Source organism: Anabrus simplex, chromosome 8, assembly GCF_040414725.1.
Source record: "Anabrus simplex isolate iqAnaSimp1 chromosome 8, ASM4041472v1, whole genome shotgun sequence".
Classification (NCBI taxonomy): Eukaryota; Metazoa; Arthropoda; class Insecta; order Orthoptera; family Tettigoniidae; genus Anabrus; species Anabrus simplex.
In genome coordinates, this window is record NC_090272.1 from 164,935,262 (window position 1) to 164,958,292 (window position 23,031).

The 23,031-nt window shown below is 38.8% G+C and overlaps 1 protein-coding gene across 1 annotated transcript; it reads right to left on the reverse strand.

The window, feature by feature from the left end:
* Positions 1-798: 798 nt before the first annotated feature.
* Positions 799-19,720, reverse strand: LOC136878914 (tubulin alpha-1 chain). Its single transcript, XM_067152517.2, has 3 exons — positions 19,563-19,720; positions 11,313-11,535; positions 799-2,013 (listed from the first exon to the last, which is right to left on the reverse strand). Exons 1-3 carry the CDS (start codon positions 19,563-19,565, stop codon positions 887-889), a joined length of 1,353 nt encoding a protein of 450 aa, XP_067008618.1. The 5' UTR covers positions 19,566-19,720; the 3' UTR covers positions 799-886.
* Positions 19,721-23,031: the final 3,311 nt, after the last annotated feature.

Here is a 23,031-nt window from a genome sequence, read left to right on the forward strand (position 1 = left end):
AGTGCGCTCGAAATTGCACCCACCTGTATCTAGGATTCTAGGCCAATCTGAAAGTTTAGGATACCTTGCTGAAGCATTTCTATAGGTTTCCCCGATACTGTTAATTTGTTGTGCGCAGCGTTATATGCCGCAACAAGGTAGTCTAACTATCGCTGGTTGCCTGCAGGTATCTGCCAGAGCAACAGCTATTTCTTCCATCAGTGGCAAAACCGATTCGCAGCCTCTTCCTGCAGTGACACCCAACATTTCCCTTGCTTTGAACTACATTTCCTTTCATGCAGCAACGTTCTTGAAGTTCAGCTGCAGCATTGCCGCTACTTTGATAAAAAGTGATTCACCAGCAAGGCCATGCTCTTGCAGGGCAGCCATACACCAGGTGTTTACAATTAAACTTCCCTACTTAACCACCAAAGTATGGGGTTGGTAGTTTATACCCCACGGTACAACATGCAGCAGGCCAATCCATACTGGCCTGAGAGGTCAACATCAGTGTTTGATAATGACACCTGGCAGTCTTTCATATTGATGGATGTGGTAGACCATGTGAATGTATAGCCCATAATCTGGAGACATTACTCCTACCAATTTTGGTATGCATACAACAAAGTTTCCTGTCAATAGTGGTTTAATTAGGGAATTTTTAATTGTAACCACCCAGTTCATCCAAATATGAAAGGAAAATCTTTGACACTCCATGATGGTTGTACGAGTATCAACTTTTCAACAACTATCACATGAAGGCAAAGCAAGCTATGAAAATTGGAGGATATAATAGACAAGGAAATAAAAAGACAACTGTATTTGCAAATGTTATTTTAATGACTTGCAGGAACGTTTTTCATTTTTTTTTTTTATATATGAGCATGTAAATCAATGGTTCAACATATTAGTATTCTTCAGCTCCTTCACCTTCTCCTTCAACAGAATCCATTCCAACTTCTTCATAATCTTTCTCCAGGGCAGCCAAATCCTCACGAGCCTCTGAGAACTCTCCTTCTTCCATACCTTCTCCTACATACCAGTGAACAAAAGCTCGTTTGGCATACATCAAGTCAAACTTGTGATCCAGGCGAGCCCAAGCCTCGGCAATGGCAGTGGTATTTGATAACATGCATACAGCACGCTGTACCTTTGCCAAATCACCCCCTGGGACCACAGTAGGGGGTTGGTAGTTTATGCCCACCTTGAAACCTGTAGGACACCAGTCCACAAACTGAATGGTACGTTTAGTTTTGATGGTAGCAATAGCAGCATTCACATCCTTGGGGACAACATCTCCACGATACAACATGCAGCAGGCCATGTATTTTCCATGACGAGGATCACACTTTACCATTTGGTTTGCAGGCTCAAAGCAAGCATTTGTGATTTCTGCTACAGACAGTTGCTCGTGATAGGCTTTTTCTGCAGAGATTACAGGAGCATAAGTAACCAAGGGGAAATGAATCCTAGGATAGGGTACCAGATTGGTTTGGAATTCAGTCAAATCTACATTGAGTGCACCATCAAACCGGAGAGAAGCAGTTATAGAAGATACAATCTGACCAATAAGCCTATTCAAATTTGTGTAAGTGGGGCGTTCAATGTCCAAGTTACGTCGACAGATATCGTAAATAGCTTCATTGTCAACCATGAATGCACAGTCTGAATGCTCCAGTGTAGTGTGGGTGGTCAAGATGGAATTATATGGTTCAACAACAGCAGTAGATACTTGAGGAGCAGGATAGATGGCAAATTCCAGCTTGCTCTTTTTGCCATAATCCACAGATAGCCTCTCCATGAGAAGAGATGTGAAGCCAGAGCCAGTGCCACCTCCAAAAGAATGGAAAATCAGGAAACCCTGAAGACCCGTGCACTGATCAGCAAGCTTTCTGATGCGATCCAAGACCAGATCAACAATTTCTTTTCCAATAGTGTAATGACCCCTGGCATAATTATTGGCAGCATCCTCCTTGCCCGTGATAAGCTGTTCTGGATGAAACAGTTGACGGTAAGTCCCAGTGCGAACCTCATCTGCAACAAACAAAAATAAAAAATTATTACCCACACAAATGTTTTACTTTGTCACAGAAAATTCTGAACCTCTCCAATACAAAAGATTCCTAAAAATGCATCAAACAATCTGGAGTTTGAATATAACATTGCATGTGAATATTCAGTTGACCCAAAGAAAAATGAAGTCTCCCTTCAGTACAAACACACCATATAATAACAAAATGACAATCACTTCAGTTTTTTACATTCATATTTACAATACCTCACTTGCCAATAAATCATTTAGCTTCAGCAGAGCTGTGCCTCCAAGTCTTGTGAACATGCTCTGCTATAAAACGTTTAGTATAAACACAAATTTGCACGACCTTGATTTAGTGTAAACCTGCATTCAACGGAAGAAATTTCAAGTTCCGAAAATTATTCCAAAAGAGGAGGGTAATTTTACATTCGATTTAACGTAATTCACATAAGGGCAGAACCTGCATTTATTGTAAGAAAATGTTAAAATTCTCAAGTATTTCTTTGTATTAGTTATGGTTATGGGACATTAAGAACCTATGAAAAAGTTATAAGCTTGCTAAGGAAGATTCAAGGCAGAAGAGGAAATCAGAATGTGGGCGCTTAGTACTGAAGTGAGATGTCTGGCTCCAATACACATGCAACGGCAGCTGCTCTAGTACAGTACAAGAAAACCCTCTTGTAATGATAAATGTTTTCATGCCCTTCAGATATAACGAGAACCTGTTCACTGATTCACAAGTTGCTGCAAACAAATTTGGGCACGTTAGCTTTCCGTTACACACACTACTCCAGCGTGTATACTGAATGCGATCGATCATCTTCTGTATAGACACCTCACTACACCAACAAGAGAACTCTCCGACATTCAAACATGCTGTCAACGTTTAATAACGTATCACAACTCAGACTGGTGTAAACAAACATTAGAAGAAAATTTTTTCACTAAGCGCAAAAATGAATGCACTTACAGCAATTGTTAACTCCTTAGAAACAAAGGCTGAAGTAAACAATTGCTTAATTTTAATACTAGGTACTGAAATAAAAGAACATGATCATTCGAGATAGAGCAGTGTGCATAACTGATTCAGAAGTAAGGCTATATACTCTTGCATCTGGTTAAATTTAAAAACAGGTTGTTCCCATGTAAATTTATAATGAAGAGGTTATCAGTCTACGTGCACAGTAAACCTAGTTTAGTTCACTTTGTGGAGTACAAAAATGGAGAAGTGTGCCACAGAAGCCTCTGAAGCAATGCTATTACAGTTTTTAAAAATAAAATTTGAACATGCGTGTTCCCCAGAATTATCAAATACTGTACTAATCAATAAGCTGCTGTATGGAAAATATAAACAAAAAGTTTTGAACAAACCTGATTGTCGTTTCATACCGATTTTAATGTATTTTTGTACGAGTGTGGCATCTTTTCAGACATTTACCGAAAATCGTTCATAAGCCTATAAGAACCACCTTAAACCGAAACAGATTTGCATTCTCAGACAAAAATGTTGTCAAAAGGGAAGGTTAACCATTGGCTCACCAATATCAAGAACAATAGCAAACATATTCCTAAAAACACTGAAAACATTTTCTCGAGCAACTAAGATGTAGAGGGTGACCAAAGCGATCAGTTTTAAGAAGTGTGGAACTGAAAGATGTTACAGAGCCGGTTACAAAGAGGATTACGGAAGTACTTAGTTAATTCACAGAGGCTTGCAGACTAAATGCTAAAAGGCATAGCAGTGCACAATGAAGACGTATGTACAAGAATGTCCAACTATGAGCCACATTTCCCTATGTGTGTGCCCTGAGGATCACTGCATGAATGGACAACAAAACCTGTTCAAGTTTCATAAACATAAAAGATGACCCAAGATTAATTTCACTGTAAGAATCTTAAACGAGGTGAATGGCAAAACCTGCATCTAAAATTCACAAATTAAAAAAATATGTTCGGATCTGTCTACCTACGCCACCTGGCACAGGTACTAAGCCTCCTGTACACCAAACTACTGATCTTATAAACAGATAAACCTAATTAAATGCAATGTGTATTCCTTCATTTAATGTGAACTTTTAAGTCCTTACATTGCTTCATATCATTGCCAAATGTTAACCAGACAGCTAAACAGTTTTCAGGAGAGTTTGAACCATGCTCTATGGACTCCTGCATATGCAGATGTTCCTGCAGGGAATTTTTGCACTGTACAGATGAGCGAACAAGGTTCTGCCAAGCTGCTAGCTCTCATCCTGACTAAGCAAAAGCCAGATGTTTAGCAGGATGTTTTAAAAGGAGGTTTTATTGAATGACAAATTTAGGCAAACTATACCCTATCTCAGATAACCTGGAAGACAACACAAACATAGTGGGAAATAAGCTGGAACAGCCTGCCTCCATGTGTAGAGGCTATTTCTGCACAAATCGTGTATGTACATCATCTCACTGCATACAACTTTAACAAGCTGCTTTCAATTCTTAATTGAAACTTATGCATTAAACTACCTTCTGAAAGGGGGAGTGCCAACCGTGACAGCTATTTTAACTGTCGGTGCAGGCTTACATGGGGAATAGCTCTCCACGTAATGTATTGCCATGTACAATTTGCCACACTAGGAGTCTCTTATTATTGCAAGTTTTTTCTTATGTTTAGTAATATAGCATTATTAAGCTGGTAGTTAACTGTTGTAAGTGCAACGCTTCACAGACTCAAAAAAAAAAAAAAAAAAAAAAAAAAAAAAAAAAAAAAAAAAAAAATTAAAATTTCAAGTTAATACTGTGTAATCTTCCACCACAGCAAAACTGGTATTTGCTACCCTCACCACTTGCACGTTTTAACTACACAATCTCAACTTTCACTCACTGTTCGCTCAATCATACTGTGCAAAAAAAAAATCACAGACTACGAAGTGTAAATAATTAGGTCTACAACTATTGTCAACGCTTTATATTCTGTGTTATCATCACTGCTTGTATTACACCTCAATTTTAATTCATTATGACAATATTGTTATCCGAGTAGGATGAATGCTTGCAATTAGGCCTAGAACTAGTGTCATTACTTGAGAATTCCCACATTGTATACAGAATTCTGGGTTAGGTAATGTACATGTTGTGGGTACGATTGTATTAAACTGCTTAGCTCTTGCCGTTACCCCCAGAAACACAAGGTGGAAGTCACCAAACTTCTTTTTTCATGTAAAGACTGGGTTAGGGAATTTTCATTGTAATGGTACGCCCTCTTGCCTACCATCAGTCACAATCAAGTTGGGGAATTTTCATTTATAATGGCAGACTCTCTCCGCCTCCCTTTTTACATCCTCAGAAAGACTATCTTAGTGGTTTTCCCAACAAATCAACCTAGGTCATTACAATGACGTCAGTAGGAATGTCGCGCTTGAAAGCAATGCTATCATATGAAATACTTTGTCAAATGAAAAACCACACATTGCCTCACTTGACGAACAGTACTACGCTGCCAATCTAACAGTCCAATGTTCCAGAGCTGAAATGACCAGGTCGCCGACAGCTGTGCTGCAGTATTCCGTTAAGTTTCCATACTGCTCATTCAAATCAGAGTGTCAAAGTAGGGATCAAATTGCTGGAATATTATGAAGAACCAGTGTGTTATGTACCAGTAGAATCAGAAAATTTATGAGAGAGAGGAAAGGCACGCTAAAGAAGTTACCTAACTCCCCAGCAATTTCTCGCCAGTACTCAGGCAGGCTGTTTTGTTCGATACGCAGCAGTAATTCATTCTATCGGAGATGGGTGACAGCATAAGAGACAAAGAACATCACAACAATGGTCAATGTAATTTGATTGATTATCAGTTTTATGCGCTTTTGACACGGCAGGCCTTCAAAATGAGTTTTCTTCTGACTCGGAAATACCACTTTTATCATAGTTTGTACGGTAAAACTGAATAAAACAAATTATTGGAAATTGTATTCTCTGTAACTTTTGTTATGTAGTACTGTACTTTTTGGTAGGACCAATAACATATTTCTTCTTCTTCTTTTCCTGCCGCTTTTCCCACACCTGTGGGGTCGCGGGTGCGAACTGCGTCGCACATGTGGATTTGGCCCTGTTTTACGGCCGGATGCCCTTCCTGACGCCAACCCTCTATGGAGGGATGTAAGCACTATTGCGTGTTTCTGTGGTGGTTGGTAGTGTAGTATGTTGTCTGAATATGATGAGGAGAGTGTTGGGACGGACATATACACCCAGTCCCCGAGCCAGAAGAATTAATCAGAAGCGATTAAAATCCCCGACCCGGCCGGGAATCGAACCCGGGACCCTCTGAACCGAAGGCCAGTACGCTGACCATTCAGCCAATGAGTAGGACAGGACCAATAACATATTTAAAAATTAAATTTTAGGCACCTTTCCCTAAACTACCATTTCATCCAAGGTGAACAAATGTATGTATAATCTATAGTTTTTTTATTCCCTGACTACATACCGATTTTCATTAAATTCTGTTTACCCATTTGCTCGTTGCTCGGCGTTGATATGGACTTGGCAACAAAATTACAAATTTATGAACCATTACAGCCGGTACGTCAAAAATGTACTATAAGACGACAAATAATCAAAATGTAATTCTATATAACTTTAGTTATGTAGTATTTGAATGATAAGACGAAATTGAAATAAAAATATATTGTGGTTGCACCTATTAAATACAAGGAAACTTATTAATGCAAGGTTACATTATAAGTCAATCACAATTTATTGGGACCGGTTTCGACCTCTAGTCAGGACCATTTTCAGCATGTCGTTCAAAAGGTGCAAGGTAAACAATTCACTAGCAAATAAAAGATGGAGAAAAACTTCTTCACAAGATGAAAGTACAATAATCATCATCATCATCATCATCATCATCATCAGATTGCCTTTCCAGTGAGCTGGGTAGGGTGTTTGGAAACTAGAGTCTTCCAAAGTTACCTGTTCAAAAAGGTTTTGTTGTCCGTGACAGATTCCCAATTCCATCTTCTCTCCATGTCTTCCCTCAGTTGGTCCACCCATCTTCTTGGTCTTCTACCTGTTATTCTCTTTTCCAAATGGTAACCTTGTGCTATTCATTCATTTAACATGCCCAAACCATTTAAGTTTAGATGACCTAAGTCTTTCCTACATAGATTCATTTAGACCTAGGTTAGATCGGATTTCATCATTTTTCACGTGATCATGTCTTTTGGCAGACAGTTCTAAGAAATTTCATTTCACAGGCTTGAATCCTACCACAATCCTTTGTTAGTGTGCAGGTTTCAAGAGAATATGTAAAGATGGGAATGAAATATGACTTTGTACAGGGTCATTTCTGTTCTTTGTGGGACCTTCTCATACCATAGGTGTGTAACGATACTGTGAAAGTTAGAGCCTTTGGTTACTCTTGTTTTGTTATTTCTATCTCAGCTCTATTATTACTAGCGATTACGCTTCCTAAATATCTGAATTGATGTACTACTTCAACTTAGTGGTCCTGTATTTTTATGTTCCATTCTGTATTATGTATGATTTTCAATGCTACTGTTTTTGATGGGTTCAATTTCATTCCATAATCCTCAAACTTCCTACACCACGCATTCAGATTATTTTGCACTCCCTCTGTTTCATCCTATATTGCCACATTGTCGGCCAACACCAGAGCCTGAAGATCCTTATTACCTTTTCCTTTTAGTTCCTTTAAAATGGTATCCGTAACTGCTATGAATAGGTGATAAGGCACTTCCCTGTTTTACTCCTTTGGTTGTATTGAACCATTCAAAGTGACCATCTCCAATATTGACACAGCTTTTGTAATGAGTATATAGCATATGGATCTTCCTAATAAGGTACTCCGGTACACCAAGTTCTCTAAGACTTTTCCAAGTAGCTGATCTAGGAATATTATCATACGCCTTTTCAAGGTCCATAAACACAATTAGGTCTTTTCCTCTTTCCCAGTGTTTCTCTGCCAACAACCTTAATATCATGAAAATGATGCACTGGGTATTCAAAGGTCTTATAAATCTTGATAGGGAGATAATTATCTCGATGTTGGATCTTTTAGTCATGTTTTATAGATTGACAAACAAATAGCTGATTGTTATTGTTTTTATGCAGAAAAGTTGAAGTTAAGCACCAGTGAGAAGAGAAATAAGTGCAAAATTGGAAACAATTTAGTATCACAGAAGACGACTAAAGGTATCATTAAATGAATGCTGAAAGAGTTCATACGGCGGCGAAGTGGTCAATATAAAGGTAAAGTCGTTCTGAACCATATTTGAGAACAATTCTCAGTTCAATACGGAAATAAAGACATTTATAAAAAGTAAAAATCAATTTATGAGGTGGATAGGAGTAAAAAGGCACGAGGAAATATGTCATATTGTAACGTTTATGACATGCAGTGAGGGATAATATTTGGAAATGAGTAAGAAAAAGGAGGGGAAAAAGATAGATCTGAAAGAGATTTTAGAAAAGGAAGTATGAGGAGTGGGTCTGAGTTGGGTCAGGTAGTTGAGGTAATTGGGGCAAAAGACATGGATACGAACCATGTAAAGCGTGGAAAATTGTTATTTGGGTTTAAAGAAGTAGCCTTTTAAAAAATGAAAATAAAGTCGTAAAGAATATTTGGTTTTTCTGAAACGTAGTTTAAATTGAAATTGGGATTTGAAGAATTGGTCGAGGTGTTACGGAAAGAAGAGGGCCTTTATTTATTATTTCAATTATTTTGATGTCTTGTTTTATTTCAGTGAAAATGTGTTTAGAATCACGTATAATGCTGCACTACACAGAATCTATTATATTTTAAAGCGTTAAAATGTTCTTAAAAAAATCGGCAAGTCAACGTTTTCTTTTGATGGACCAAAAACTTGTATCGTACAAACCAAAACGGGGAAAGTCTTTCTGCTATCCACTACTCACGAGGACATAGAAATAAGGGATAACAGGGGCAAACCTGCAGCAGTTTAATTTTATAACAAAACAAAAGGTACAGACTTTTGTACAAATGTGTTGCAGCATGAACTGCAGTAGAAAGACCCAGCGCTGGCCTCTGTGTGTATTCTTCACTACAATCAGTATGTTCTTAGTGAATGGATATATATTTTTTTGCCACAACTTCCTCCGAAAGGGAGAAAAGCCTATCTCGAGAAGGGCATTCGTGCAACAGTTAAGCGGTGACCTGATTAGACCTCGCCTCCAGCTCCACCTTATGCAACCAACTTTGCAGCGGTCATTATGTGGTATGATATTCTCGATGAAAACCATATAGTACACAGGCCAGACCAAGCACAACTTGGCAAAAAGAAAATGATGTGCATTTTGCCTCCCAAAGCTACGAAGAATGACTTTTGTACTGTTTGCTATCGAGCCATGTGCGGTGACCACCGATCAACAACGTGTGCCGAGTGTTGAAATGACACGAGTCTGTCGAAAACGGAAAAAAAATTCTGTACACAGAATGTATTACGTGCTGGGTTAGTGTTAAGTTTTAAATAAAGTAATTGTGAGAGTTATGGAAGTTTTTCCTCTTTTCTTTTTAATAGTCTCATAGACGAATGCTTAGTGATAACATACTTCATAGAAGAGCTTAGTAATCTAGGGTTAATGGGTCTTAGAAAATTTTGTGACGTGGCAAGAGTTGGCACATCGATTACAAGAAGGGCCATGGCAGAAAATCTTATACTAGGATAGAGTCGCTTTACTGTGTCATAATGCAGACGGAAGCGAGAGATTTTCTCCCCTCGTCATAAAGTTTGATAACCCAAGATGTTTTTAAGGGCATAGGGTACTTCCTGTGCAAGTACAGGGCATCTAAAAATGCATACAGTACAGTAATCCAATGAATAATGCACTTGCGCAGGGAGCCAGCATACATTTCTCCTTGTCTTTTATTCATGCTTTCTTTTTTTTGTTGAGTGAGTATTCCAAGCGCAATATTTGAATACTGCAAATGCACCTTATTGGGTACATTTTGAAAATTTTAGAAGTTTAAACTGTGAATCAAGGTTAACTGCATGCAGTAACGGGTCTTAGAATATATATTTTTATGCGGCAAGAGTTTGCATTTCTGAATTGCGAGTTGGCGGTCTGTACCTGCATTCTGTTAACAGAGGGCTCATTATCCATCCTGCTCCCTCAACCGAGGTTTCCTCTTTGCCTGGTAGTGTTCATACTGGGTAGCCCCCTCCCTCAGGAGGAGAAATTTGGCCTTTACCCCATTATGGTAATGATGGTCAAGAACTCTCTCCTTTGTCAAGGCAGGATATCTTCAAGAGCCTTGTAACAATACGATCTATGCTAACATTTCATTAGAATGGAATAGCCTTTGTATAAATGAGGCATTCAATCCCTCATTGGTTTTCCAATTACTACCGTTTGGTTTCATTCTATTATCTACCATGATGCAAGTAGAATGGGATTATTTTCTTTATAAACGAGGTATGTTTAGATCCCAACTTCATTTTAACAGCCTACCCATTTGCCCTCAAATCTGAGGATGCTTGCCAACACTAGTTGTTAATAATAATAATAATAATAATAATAATAATAATAATAATAATAATATCAGTCACATTACTTATATAGGACAGCAGGCAGGTCATGACCGAAAAGTGATGCACACAGCTACTAGAAAGAGAGAGAGAGACAGAGACAGAGAGAGAGACAGAGAGAGACAGAGACAGAGAGAGAGACAGAGAGAGACAGAGACAGAGACAGAGAGAGAGAGAGAGAGAATACGGTTACATGCGTTTAGCCAGCAAGAACTCTTCCTCCTCCACACTGTCTCCTCTGACATTGGCAGATGAAGTTTTGCAATAGAGGGGAGGAATCTTCCTTGTCCTTTGCATGTTTGGTCATCTCTTGCCTGCTGACCATTACCTACATCAAACCAGTCTTTCTAGACTACTCTTTAATAGTTCTGGATTCTGTCCTGTTATTGGTAAAGCTTCCGTAACCAGTGGGCGAAAAGTTAGGTTAGAGGTCCAACATCTCGTGGCCTCTAACGGCATTGCAAAACATTGCAAACGTGCCAACATTATCATGCAAGCAAAGGAACGTAAGGCTGCAAAGCAACTTTCAGGCTTCATGTATCTTCAACAAAACCACTGGTCTGAATGTGGCAGCCCCATGATTATTATTATTATTATTATTATTATTATTATTATTATTATTATTATTATTATTAATTTATTTATTTTCTTTTTTGGCCTGTTATTGTATTTGGTCCCAGCCACAATATGAATGATATAAGCAACACACACCTATTTATTCAATTGAAATGAGCATTTTTACTATACAAGCTTACCCACTACTGTAGGTTCCAAGTCAACAAAGACAGCTCTGGGGACATGTTTGCCTGCTCCAGTTTCACTGAAGAAGGTGTTGAAGCTGTCATCTCCACCCCCAATTGTTTTATCGGAGGGCATTTGACCATCAGGCTGTATGCCATGTTCCAGACAGTACAGCTCCCAGCAGGCATTACCAATCTGCACTCCAGCTTGCCCAACATGGATAGAGATACACTCGCGCTGCAAAGACAAAAAATGTTGATGAGAAAGATTTCCAAAATAATTTATTATTCTTAGCTTTAATTAACTTCACTATACTTGAGCTGCAGTCAGGAACGTATTGGTGGTAGCGAGCAGATGGGGCACATCTCCTGGGAGGGGGGTACTAAACTGCAGAAATATTTGTTGACTATAGATACATATGATAAAAGAAAACTTAGTAAAATACAAAACCAAAAATTATAAAGGGAGCTAAATGCAGACCAAGTGAAGTCTTGCACGAGGCTGATGGAAGTAATGAAGGGGAAGATGGATAGGTGGAGCAGTAAACTGTGAGTGAATTCTAGTGACAAACACTACAGCACAACAAATTCCCTGGAAAATATTCAAACCAAGGTAAAGGTTTCAAGCCACTGAAAACACGAATAGTTTACTTTATTTCCTCAACTGAGCTCAGTTTGAAACAATGGAGAAGATTTGAAGAACCAGGTACTCGAGTTAGTTACCACATATAAAGATAGAAAAGGACAAGCTGGCAATAGGACTGGAGAGTTTTATGTATCATGCCTTGGATTTAGGCCCTAATATGAATACTGCTACACCATCAGGTCTTCGGATGTTCATATTCAAGAACAGAATTGAAGGTGTGAACCCCAACATAACGACAGTGTTGGGAAGTATCCTCACAATGCCAGTCTGTCGCCTCAAATGAAAGGAGTTTCAACAAACTTAAAGATAATAAAAATTTACCTCAGAAACTTACAAGACAACAAAAAGCATCATATCCATAGCACACAAGTCAGCTTTGAAGCAACCTTTTGAGGACAATGTAAAAACATTTATAGGGAGGGAAAAAAAAGCCAGGGAAGAATGGTTTTCATCCAGTGAAAAACCCTCTACCCATTTCAAGTCAACTGACGTGCAATGAACAAGAACCACATAACTTCCACCACACATTTTGGAACAAGACACTTATTTACTGCATACATTACATAAATATCCACCAATTAAACACTGGCTGGATGTGGAAGCTTGTCTCATCCCTACCTCAAACTTACTACGTACAGGAGTAGGCCTACAATTAACACTACTACAGTAACATACCTTAGTAGGCTATACTTTATAACAAGGGCCTAGATTCATTGAGGTCTCATTCTAGCAAGCCAGATGATCACAGGCAACAAGAGCATGCCGACACCTGCTACCATCAGACTTCGCCGAGATTCGATTCTGTAACGTTGCGAGTTAGGGAGACTTAACACCTTGACCAATTGTAATTTTTAATTAATTATGATAATCCTTATTGGCAGCAAACCAAATCACATAATATCAATCATTAATCAGATACCACCTAGTCCAATTAGTAGACTTGCAACTGATAACATCAAGAGAATATCACGACAAGTGGACAATAGTGCACTTTAAGATTTTAAATCACGGCCTTACGAAAACAAAACTTTTTCGTAATGAGAACATTTCAACATTCATAATATCATCCTCACTTCAGTTTTAAATGTTTTTAACTACAATACATAATGTCAATTTTAGCAATCTACTGAAGATGTTCCAATTAGGATCAGAACGTGTATAGTTGTCACAAATGTGAAATTTAAGTTTCTTAAAATTCACATTAACCATAAGGTATTGAATAAGGAGGATACTGTTCAAAAATAAATCATTGTTCTAGTTTAGTTGTCAATACAGAAACTTGAAATTTATACTTTGTGGTAAAGCAATTGTAGTTATACAGCCTATCTTTTATAAGCGACTGAACTAAACTGGAGAAGGCTGATAATATAAAATATTTAGCTGACAACTGAAAATGAGAAGTGTCTGAATTGTGTTCTTTTTATTTGCTTCACGTCGCACAAACACAGAGGTCTTATGGCGACAATCACTACTGATCTGCATTTAGGGCGGTCGCCCAGGTGGCAGATTCCCTATCTGTTTTCCTAGTCTTTTCTTAAATGATTGCAAAAAAAATTTGAAATTTATTGAACATCTCCCTTGTTTAAGTTATTCCAATCCCTCACTCCCCTTCCTATAGGCTAAACGAATATTTGCCCCAATTTGTCCTCGGAATTCCAGCATTATCTTCATATTGTGATCTTTCCTATTTTAAAGGCACCACACAAACATTCGTCTACTGATGTCATTCCACGCCATCTCTCCACCGACAGCTCGGAACATACCACTTACACATCAGAATTCTCATATTTTGGTCCGTATTGAATTGTACATTTAAGTCAAAGAAATATTAATGTTTATTAAATTCCACCTATTCAATACATACATTTTTGTCCGCCTCTGGTGTAGTGGTTAGTGCGATTCGCTGCCATCCCCGGAGGCCCGGGTTAGATTTCCAGCTCTGCCACAAAATTTTAAAAGTGGTACGAGGGCTGGAACGAGATACACCCAGCCTCAGGAGGTCAACTGAGTAGAGATGGGTTCCATTCCCACCTCAGCCATCCTGGAAGCAGTTTTCCGTGGTTTCCCACTTCTCCAGGCAAATGCCAGGATGGTACCTAACTTAAGGCCACGGCTGCTTCCTTCCCTCCCTCCCTCCTTCCTTGTCTATCCCTTCCAATCCCCCCCAGACCCCTGTTCAGCATAGCAGGCGAGGTGCTGGTCATCCTCCCAGTTTTATCCCCCAACCCAGAGTCTGAAGCTCCAGGACACTGCTCGAGGCAGTAGAGGTGGCATCTCTCGCTGCATCCGAGGGAAAAACCGAGCTTGGAGGGTAAACAGATAAAGAAGTGTAATTTTAATTAAGAATTCAAACTTATGAAGTTAAATTATAGGGACAAGTTTTGCCCTTTTTAAGGGCATCTTCATCCTTAATCTTAAACCTGAATGATAATAAATCAGGATCCTGCTTGCTCTTAACTTTTAAGAATAATTACACATAAATGTGAGGATGAGGTTGTAGGTATTATCCGCACACTTTATCTTGGTGCATTTACACCACCGCCGTCTCGATCCTCTTATACTGCCTGCTCTATGCCACTAGTTTAACACAGGAAGGCGCGACTACCAATATTTCTCCAAGTCGCCGTAAGAGTGCAGCAGTAGACGCACAATATTCGCTGTCAGTATGGGTGTAGCACTGTGTTATTGGTGCATGAATGTGTGTGAAAACCTGAGTTATTTCGTACAATGAGTAAACGTATGTGGTCACTTCCGTTCGTACAAGATATATTTTGTATAGAACTGTGAAATGAATTAATCATGCTATGCTTATAGATATTTAAAAAGTGATTTTAAGGTGTTGGTACTTGTTTCTTTCCGTTTGTGCAAGGTTTATTTTTTGTAGAAATGGAACTTTGGATTCTTTCCCCGAAATATTCAACTGCTGTGTACTATTTTGCCAATCTCGGCAAGGTGGTTCGCAGCCAGAAAAGATACGACTCCATGAAATACCATCTAGAAGGGAATTAAGAGAAAAGCGTCTGTCGGCTTTATCTAGGCAAGGACCTAATAAAGGAAGTAATTGGATATCCTCAGATTACTCTCGCATCTGTGCCTTTACACTTTATTACAGAAGCTGATGGAGCCTCCGCGGCTCAGGCGGCAGCACGCCGGCCTCTCACCGCTGGGTTCTGTGGTTCACATCCCGGTCACTCCATGTGAGATTTGTGCTGAACAATGCGGAGACGGGATAGGTTTTTCTCCGGATACTGCGGTTTTCCCTGTCATATTTCATTCCAGCAACACTCTCCAATATCATTTCATTTCATCTCGCATTCATTAATCATTGCCCCGGAGGAGTGCGACAGGCTTCGGCAGCCGGCACAAATCCTATCCTCGCTGCTAGATGGGGGCTTGATTAATTCCATTCCTGACCCGGTCGAATGACTGGAAACAGGCTGCGGATTTTTTTTCAGAAGGTGATTAAAGCCGTGGAGGATAGTGGATTCCTTGTGATAAGAATTGTGACGGACAATCACAAAACAAACGTCTTCATGTTTAGACATTTTGGACAACTTCAGATATCCAGACGATATTCCAATCAAACTAGAAACAGGAAATCAAATCCTAATTTGCGGGTATTAGGTTCGTGCTGTTGAAGAGAGGATGGAGTGTGGCATTTGTGTCAGCAACATCTCACTGCCGAGAGCTTCGGCACCGCTAAATGGCTGATTATGCATCAGGACAGAGGAGTTCGATACCGAAACCTTGTTTTGTTGCTCTGGTGAAACATCTGCAGGAGTTCGTTTAAGCTGCTGTGCCCTATTGTCGAAGTTCTTCAAACGTACGAGCGTAATACGAAGAATTGCGACGTCTTCCCTTTCAGAATACCGGGCGAGTTGGCCGTGCGGTTAGAAGTTCGCAACTGTGAGCTTGCCTACGGGAGATGGTGGGTTCGAACCCCCACTTTCGGCAGCCCTGAAGATGGTTTTCCGTGGTTTCTCATTTTCACACGCCGTCTTCTTCCCATTCCTAGGCCTTTCCTATCCCATCGTCGCCATAAGACCTATCTGTGTTGGTGCGATATAAAACAAATAGCAAGAAAAAATCCTTTCAGAATGTGTTTTGTTACAGTGTGAGGTCAAAGAACATCAGCAAACTGTTAGTGATATTATACTAATCAAGTTCGTAAGACCTCTATTATTTGATATTTCGTTGGCAAGAACACAAAAAGTACGGTACCACTCCAAGCCTTCGTCCGGGAAAATCCTTAAATTGTGCATGAACAGGTAATATTGTCGATATTTAATATTACTGATGTAATTTACGAGCTTAACTGAACATATGACCATACTGCATAGTGTTTTGTAGGCTATCGTCATTAGAATAAGTTTAGAGCATTGTGCGTCCATGTCTGCCATCTAGCGGAGAAATTTTGTCGCAGCGTAGTCGCAAAAAGGCTCGCATAGAGCAGGCAGTATAGGAGGATCGAGACGGCTGTGATTTACACCTTAGTGCTGAATCGATCGACCTCGGCGATCTTCGAGATTCGTACTGGCAACCTTTGAAACACAAACTATGAATCGCTTAAGCATCGTTGTGCGACAACTGGCGTACACTTTACGTACTAGTACTGTTGTTTACACAACAAAGCCAAAGTATAGAATTCATGCTAGGAACAAGATCCGCATCGAGAAATGTTTTATAATGTTATATAATGTGTATGTGACATAGTTGTTGGCGTAAGATGATAACGGTTTAGAAATTTCATATCGATCGATCATAATCTCGATTCAATTCAGATTTCATTTTCATTCAGTTGGCAGCACCAGGCAGCACTATCGATACCGGGACAGCTCCCTCCTTACTCCTCACCACGGTACACAAATGCACCAAGATAAAGTGTGCGGTTAATACATGAATTTAATAAACATTAATATTTCTGACGGTTATGTGAACGAATCTAATCCACGAAATATCACTATAATAATTGTCCAAATGGAAGAAAATTGCTTTTACTCAAAGTCTAAAATCTGAGGTAAATTAACAGATACCGTCGTTACCAGAGAAATCTCTAGAGAAATATGTATACATATATACTTATGGGCTGTAAACAGGACTCCATTATGTTGCATTTCGCTGCTCGCGCCGTCTTTTCTTTCTTGAGGTTCAGGGTTGGCACCGATGAATGGGAGTGCTATGTCTAAATTCTCATTATCTTTGTCCACATGTCTAAGGTAAATAGCATGATTCCTGGACCAATAAATCATTTAATGAAGTCAGGACACAAGTTCACAACTCGCTCTAACGAGATGTCATATGTTCGTTTCTTCAAAATATTCATCCTTTTTCTTCCACACATTTCTACAACCATTTCCAGATTCCTATGAATTTTGCTATTTTTTTTTTTAAATTATCACGTTAGACTCGTCTAAATTAAAAATGTCCATAGAAACAACATTTCCAAATTAACACTATGCGGTAACGTATCTCTGTATTTTAGTTCGCTAGTCCACAGAATTCTTCTAATGTACATAGGCCACAGCTTTTTATCGCCAATTCTTGCATACTGCGATATAATTTGAGGAAATGCCATTTTACTTCCTTTGCAGCACTACCGTGAAATGACAAATGGATTGACAGCCCTTCAAATTACATCGAATGATAAAAATCAATAAAACGATACCAAAGAACGTCAGTGAGGAAAGACATCACCACGACAGACAAAACACTTACGGAAGCGCTGCAACGTAGCAGAAATAGTGTACCTGCAAGCAAATACTGTATTTGCTGCAAGGCAGTAAAGCACGTAGCCTATTCTCTACAAATAAAATATTTCGTATTATTTATTAATTTACCTCAGATTTTAGACTGTTTGAGTAAATGCAATCTTCCACTTGGGACACACATAGTGACATTTCGTGGATCAGAGTCGTTCACATGACAAACACCCAGCTACTTACAGTGATCCCAAAAGGAACTTTCACCCCATCAACGCAGTAATTAAAACTGAGAGGACTTTTCCTAGTTGTGAAACTCACAACCTGACTTAACCCCGTTTATCACCATACCATTGCCTACACTGTCCATCTCGCAACATTATCGGATAGGAAAGGGCTAGGAATGGGGAAAGAAGCGACCGTGGCCTTAATTGAAGTGCAGCCCCAGCATTTGCCTGGTGTGAAAATGGGAAACCACGGAAAACAAACTTCTGGGCTGCCGACAGTAGGATTCGAACCCACTATTTCCCGGATGCAGGCTCACAGCTGCGCGCCCCTGACCGCACGGTCAACTCGCCCGGTAATTGTTCTGATATGGTTATTCCCGAGTTTCATTTTAAATATTCTTGGTAATATTACACATTTTTACACATCATGTAAAGAATTTAACATTTCTAGATAATTATTCAAAAATTTAAAAACGGTTTGCCAGCTCGTTTAATTTTTAAACTATAGTAAGTACATTGGGGCTAATTAGCGAATTTCACATGACTTTCTGCGATGTTTAACGGTCCTTCTCAGCCTACAAGAGAGGTTTATCGGATGAGCGTCAAAACATCACAATGGTAGACATGGGAGTGTTGAATGGGAACTGGGTATCAAGAAAAGGTTCGCGTACTATACCTACCTGGTGATACTGCGCATCACGATAAATGAGTTACCACCGTACTATTATTTGTGTTAATAGGGATTTAAAGGCAGGCTCTATATTAACTTTATTTAGTAACATCTGTTTCTTTCTTCAGGGCATGAGGGCAACAGAAAATTAGCTACCGGTACAATCATACTTTGCGTAATATACTCCGCGATTTACAATGCACAACATAGTGTTTAAATATTTGAAGTATTGTGATTACCTGTATGCCCTTGTCAAAATTAGAAAACAGACTATATAAACTAGTTGGCCCAATTAAAGTTTTAAATTCATTATGAAGGGTGTTTGTAATTGAAAACCAAGTAATCGTGAGCAACAATGATTACTACTGTATATCATAAGACATGAAGGTTTTTTAAAATTTGTTCTCACATATAATCATGTCATAATAAAATACAATTCTTGTAAATTTAGTGCATTAATATTATTGCATATTTTATGGATATTACATATTTCACTGCTTTTACTGCATTTTATTTACATATTACGTACTTTGATATCAACTAAAAAGTAGTCTGATGAACATGAAATTAGCGCGGAGGAGGCATGTCAAACAAGCGCGAGCTGGAGTCTGTACAAGTTCTTCCTTTAAATGTAGTAGTATACACCCTCAAGTTTACGACTTGTAATACACGAACTTCAAATGGAGCTCAATGGGTGGTTACGGAAAATATGTTTTAAGAACTTCTATAAAGGGGTTCCCTGAATAAAATGAATAAAAAACAACCGATCCCTACCTACTGTGCGTAACATTAATATAGAACACCGTCAATGTTAACCTTTACTACAAAATTTCCAACACACTGATATCGTAATATTTAAGTCTCATGCCCTCACTGAACCACTGTTCTCAAAAGAGGAGTTTCTATAACCGGCAAATTATACGAATTTCTAACGACGCAATATTAATCGTCAGCCAAAAATCAACTATACCCCGTAACTCTTCACAAATTGGCATGATCATAAATGTATATTGATTTACTTACCATTTTGATAAAATGTAAAGATGATCACCGCTAAAAACAGTAAATTCGAGATAGACTACGTTCGGACGAAGCTTACAAGGCCGCTTCTCCAAACGAACAATGGAGAAGAGATTCTCGAAGACTCCTTTTATAAGTTCACCCCACACCGTTAGGAAGGTTCTGTGATTGGTCATACGCCATATACTGTGCGTGACGTCATAGAATGCGGGAGCTTGCAGTGCTTGGAGTGCTACGCATTAACTTTGTTTACTGTATTTCGTTAAAGATTTAAATTATAGATGAAATACAAAATCTACAAAGTACGAAAAATAATCTGAATGACATTTTTGCAACGACTTTTTGTTTAGTGCTTTTTTAAATCTTTATTTCCATGGTTGTTGCTGCGCATAATATCGATTACAGAAACTCAGAGACAACATGGAGTGGTCGGGCATTGGATGAAGTACTCCCATTTTAATATCCATAATACTATTTCTTTGATCGGAACACCGAGCAGAGCGCTTAAAGGCATTCGGGGGAAGAAAACAGCGAAAGCAATGATGATAACGTGATCATGGCCACAGTTTTACCTCAGGGACGAGAAATTTCTATTAATAAATTCCACATGAATTTACATGACCATTTGGCTGTAATAAAACTATTATTATTAAATCCCACATGAATTCGCCGCGATTCGAATCACGGCCCCCTTGGTGACTTTGGCTTTCGGTTATTGCACCTCCTCCCCCCATCTTCACCGCTAATCTCTGGAAGTCTGGAAGAAAAGAATGCGATCATTGATGAAGAATCGTTCGATCTCAAACGGCTTTTTGTTAGGATCAGCACTTAGGTACCAAATAACTAAGAAATACTTTATAGAAAGGGAATATACAGGCATAGTAGTGTTATGTAGATTTCGGAAAAGCGTAGGCCTACGACCGAATACGTTCACGAAGGGAATATATGTTGGTCATACTTAGGGTCAGGGTTTATAAGATTCAACATGCCAGTTTTAAGAAGTTGTATGTAGCTCAGACTGTAGAGCGCTGGCCTTCTACAGTAGCTGAAGTTAGCAGGTTCGGTCCTGGCTAAGACCGGTGGTATTTGAAGGTGCTCAATAAGTCAGCCTCGTATCGGCAGATTTACTGGCACGTAAAAGAACTCCTGCGGGACAAAATTCCGTCACCTCGGTGTCTCCGTAAACCGTAAAATTAGTTAGTGGTATGTAAAAACCAATAACATTATTATTATTATTATTATTATTATTATTATTATTATTATTATTATTATTATTATTACACTTTTAAAACCCTTGTAAACATGGTCAAATGTTCTTTGTGCTTGTCTTAACTTCGTTGACCGCAGAATACCCACAATCTACCGTATTTCTGATGGAAAACTTTTGAATAAACTACAATGTATATCCTTAAAACCTGAAATTCACCATTACTCTCCTGCAGATCATTCAAATCAGAGCTCATATCAAATTATTCGGAATCCAGAATCTGAATCTGAATTAGTTATTTTAGTAGATACCATATTTTACACAGGGCTTCAATAAACAAAGCATGTTCCTACAAGTATGATGATAATAAAATACGTCAAATAAAACTAAGCTTGTCTCAAAGTAAAACTGAGGTGGTATTTTTCCTCACTGCTTTTCTTTTCTAAATATATGTTATCTGCCAATTGACGTCCGGAAGTGACCCATTTATCAGCTATAGTAACAGTATCCCACAATTTCAAAGGTAGTCCATTAAGTTTAATTGTCATCAGGGACTGAAAAGTGTTCACCAACAAGTTACTTATTTCCGCTGTCTTGATGATAAGAACAATACTGAAACCACGTTCAGAAGCGGCAGTTGACGCAGGCACTGTATGGATTTTTCGTATTAATGCTTTCAGAACAGCCAAAGTATTTACAGTTTTTGAGCGTATCTTACAACCCACTCCCTCCATTGTAAAACAGTAAGGTCATTATCGAAACCTAATAACTCAGCTGCTCTGTATACATCAATTACCGTGCAAACCACTGACAACGCTGTTTTATTCTTTGTCAACACTGAAAAACACGTTATTACTTCGCTTAAAGGAAACCTTCCGTCCAGTTCAGCTATTAAACCCTGAATGACTTGCTCTCTTACTTTGTCAAACTGTTTCCACCTTCCTCTTCATGTTGGTTTTTTTTTTTTTTTTTGGTAGGCTCTGTTAAATCATTTCCTTGGAAAGTTTAAAATTAATGTAATTTTTTCACGCACATTTCATTTAAGATTCTGCAGAATTAAATTTATTTACTATTTCAACATAAGAAACCGTACAGTGTTGAACTAATGAGGGACAGAACACTGGATTAGATTTTTCTCTGTGACAGCTTTGTACAGAGTCCTGTTAATTTAGAACGATCTCTACTTATAAATCTATTGCTTTCTGATTCAGCGATTAGATACCGCATGATGACGGGAAGTCTTTGAAAACTGTTAATAAACAATCCTTACAGACAAATGCCCTCTCTCCATACGAACACTGCGGAGATGTTTGAAACTGTATCCAGGCTTTTGGCACGCAATTTAGTGCTTAGAAATTGTTTACCACCACCTCTCCTACCCTGCCGGCCAACATTTTGATGGTGAAAATATTTTCATTTGCCTGGTGTGAACATGGGAAACCACGGAAAACCATTTTCAGGGCTACCGAGCTCGATAGCTGCAGTCGCTTAAGTGCGGCCAGTATCTAGTATTCGGGAGATAGTAGGATAAAGAAATAAAGTTATGGGCCTCTAGTCTGGCTGGACTCTCAAAGAGCACCAACGTAGGTTAAAGGGTTTATGCGGAATTATAAAAAATCAAAGCAGTGCTGCAAAGAGGCATACTAGGCGAAGAAAGGACTGCTGTAGTTTGTCACTGATTTCCTCATTGAACCAGAAAGTATTGCTGCAACAGAATTGACCTCTCACCCCGAGCGGTAACGGTCTGCTATTGCAGGGATGTCATGCGGTTCAGGGTTCAGCGACTAGAAAACCCGTCAGACAAGTTGCCAGCTTCGATCCCAGTCGAACGACAGGAGTTTCAAAATGGATGTTCAAGAGATAATAGTAGTAACTGGGTACATGTGCCCTAGGAAACAAGTAGAATGTTTTGCAAATTATACTAAGACAATATCCTGATAAATTCTCTACCTATTTATTTTTAGGCATAGGATCATTTGACGAATTATTAAATACATTATACCTAAACTAACACGACAAAGGAGATATTTGTCTAAAAAAGACCAAAAGAGAAGTTGTTGGTGCCATTTAGGTATGTTTTGTCTTTTGTATATTCTTGTAATACCGGTATTTGTAAATTTTCATTGTGGGTGCTGTATTATGAAAGCTAGTGAGTAACCACGAAACCAAAAGCAATAGTGTTATAAACGTATTCGTTAAACAATAGTAACCCTGTTCATCAAATCGACATTATGAGATCAAGAAATGAAGTGTTATTTAGCAAGG

What these genes read in the sequence shown, in the direction of transcription:
- LOC136878914 (XM_067152517.2), bottom strand. An exon ending in CTTGGAACCTACAGTAGTGG is followed by an intron (nt 2,014 to 11,312) that starts GTAAGCTTGTAT and finishes TGTTTGTTGCAG; the next exon opens with ATGAGGTTCGCACTGGGACT.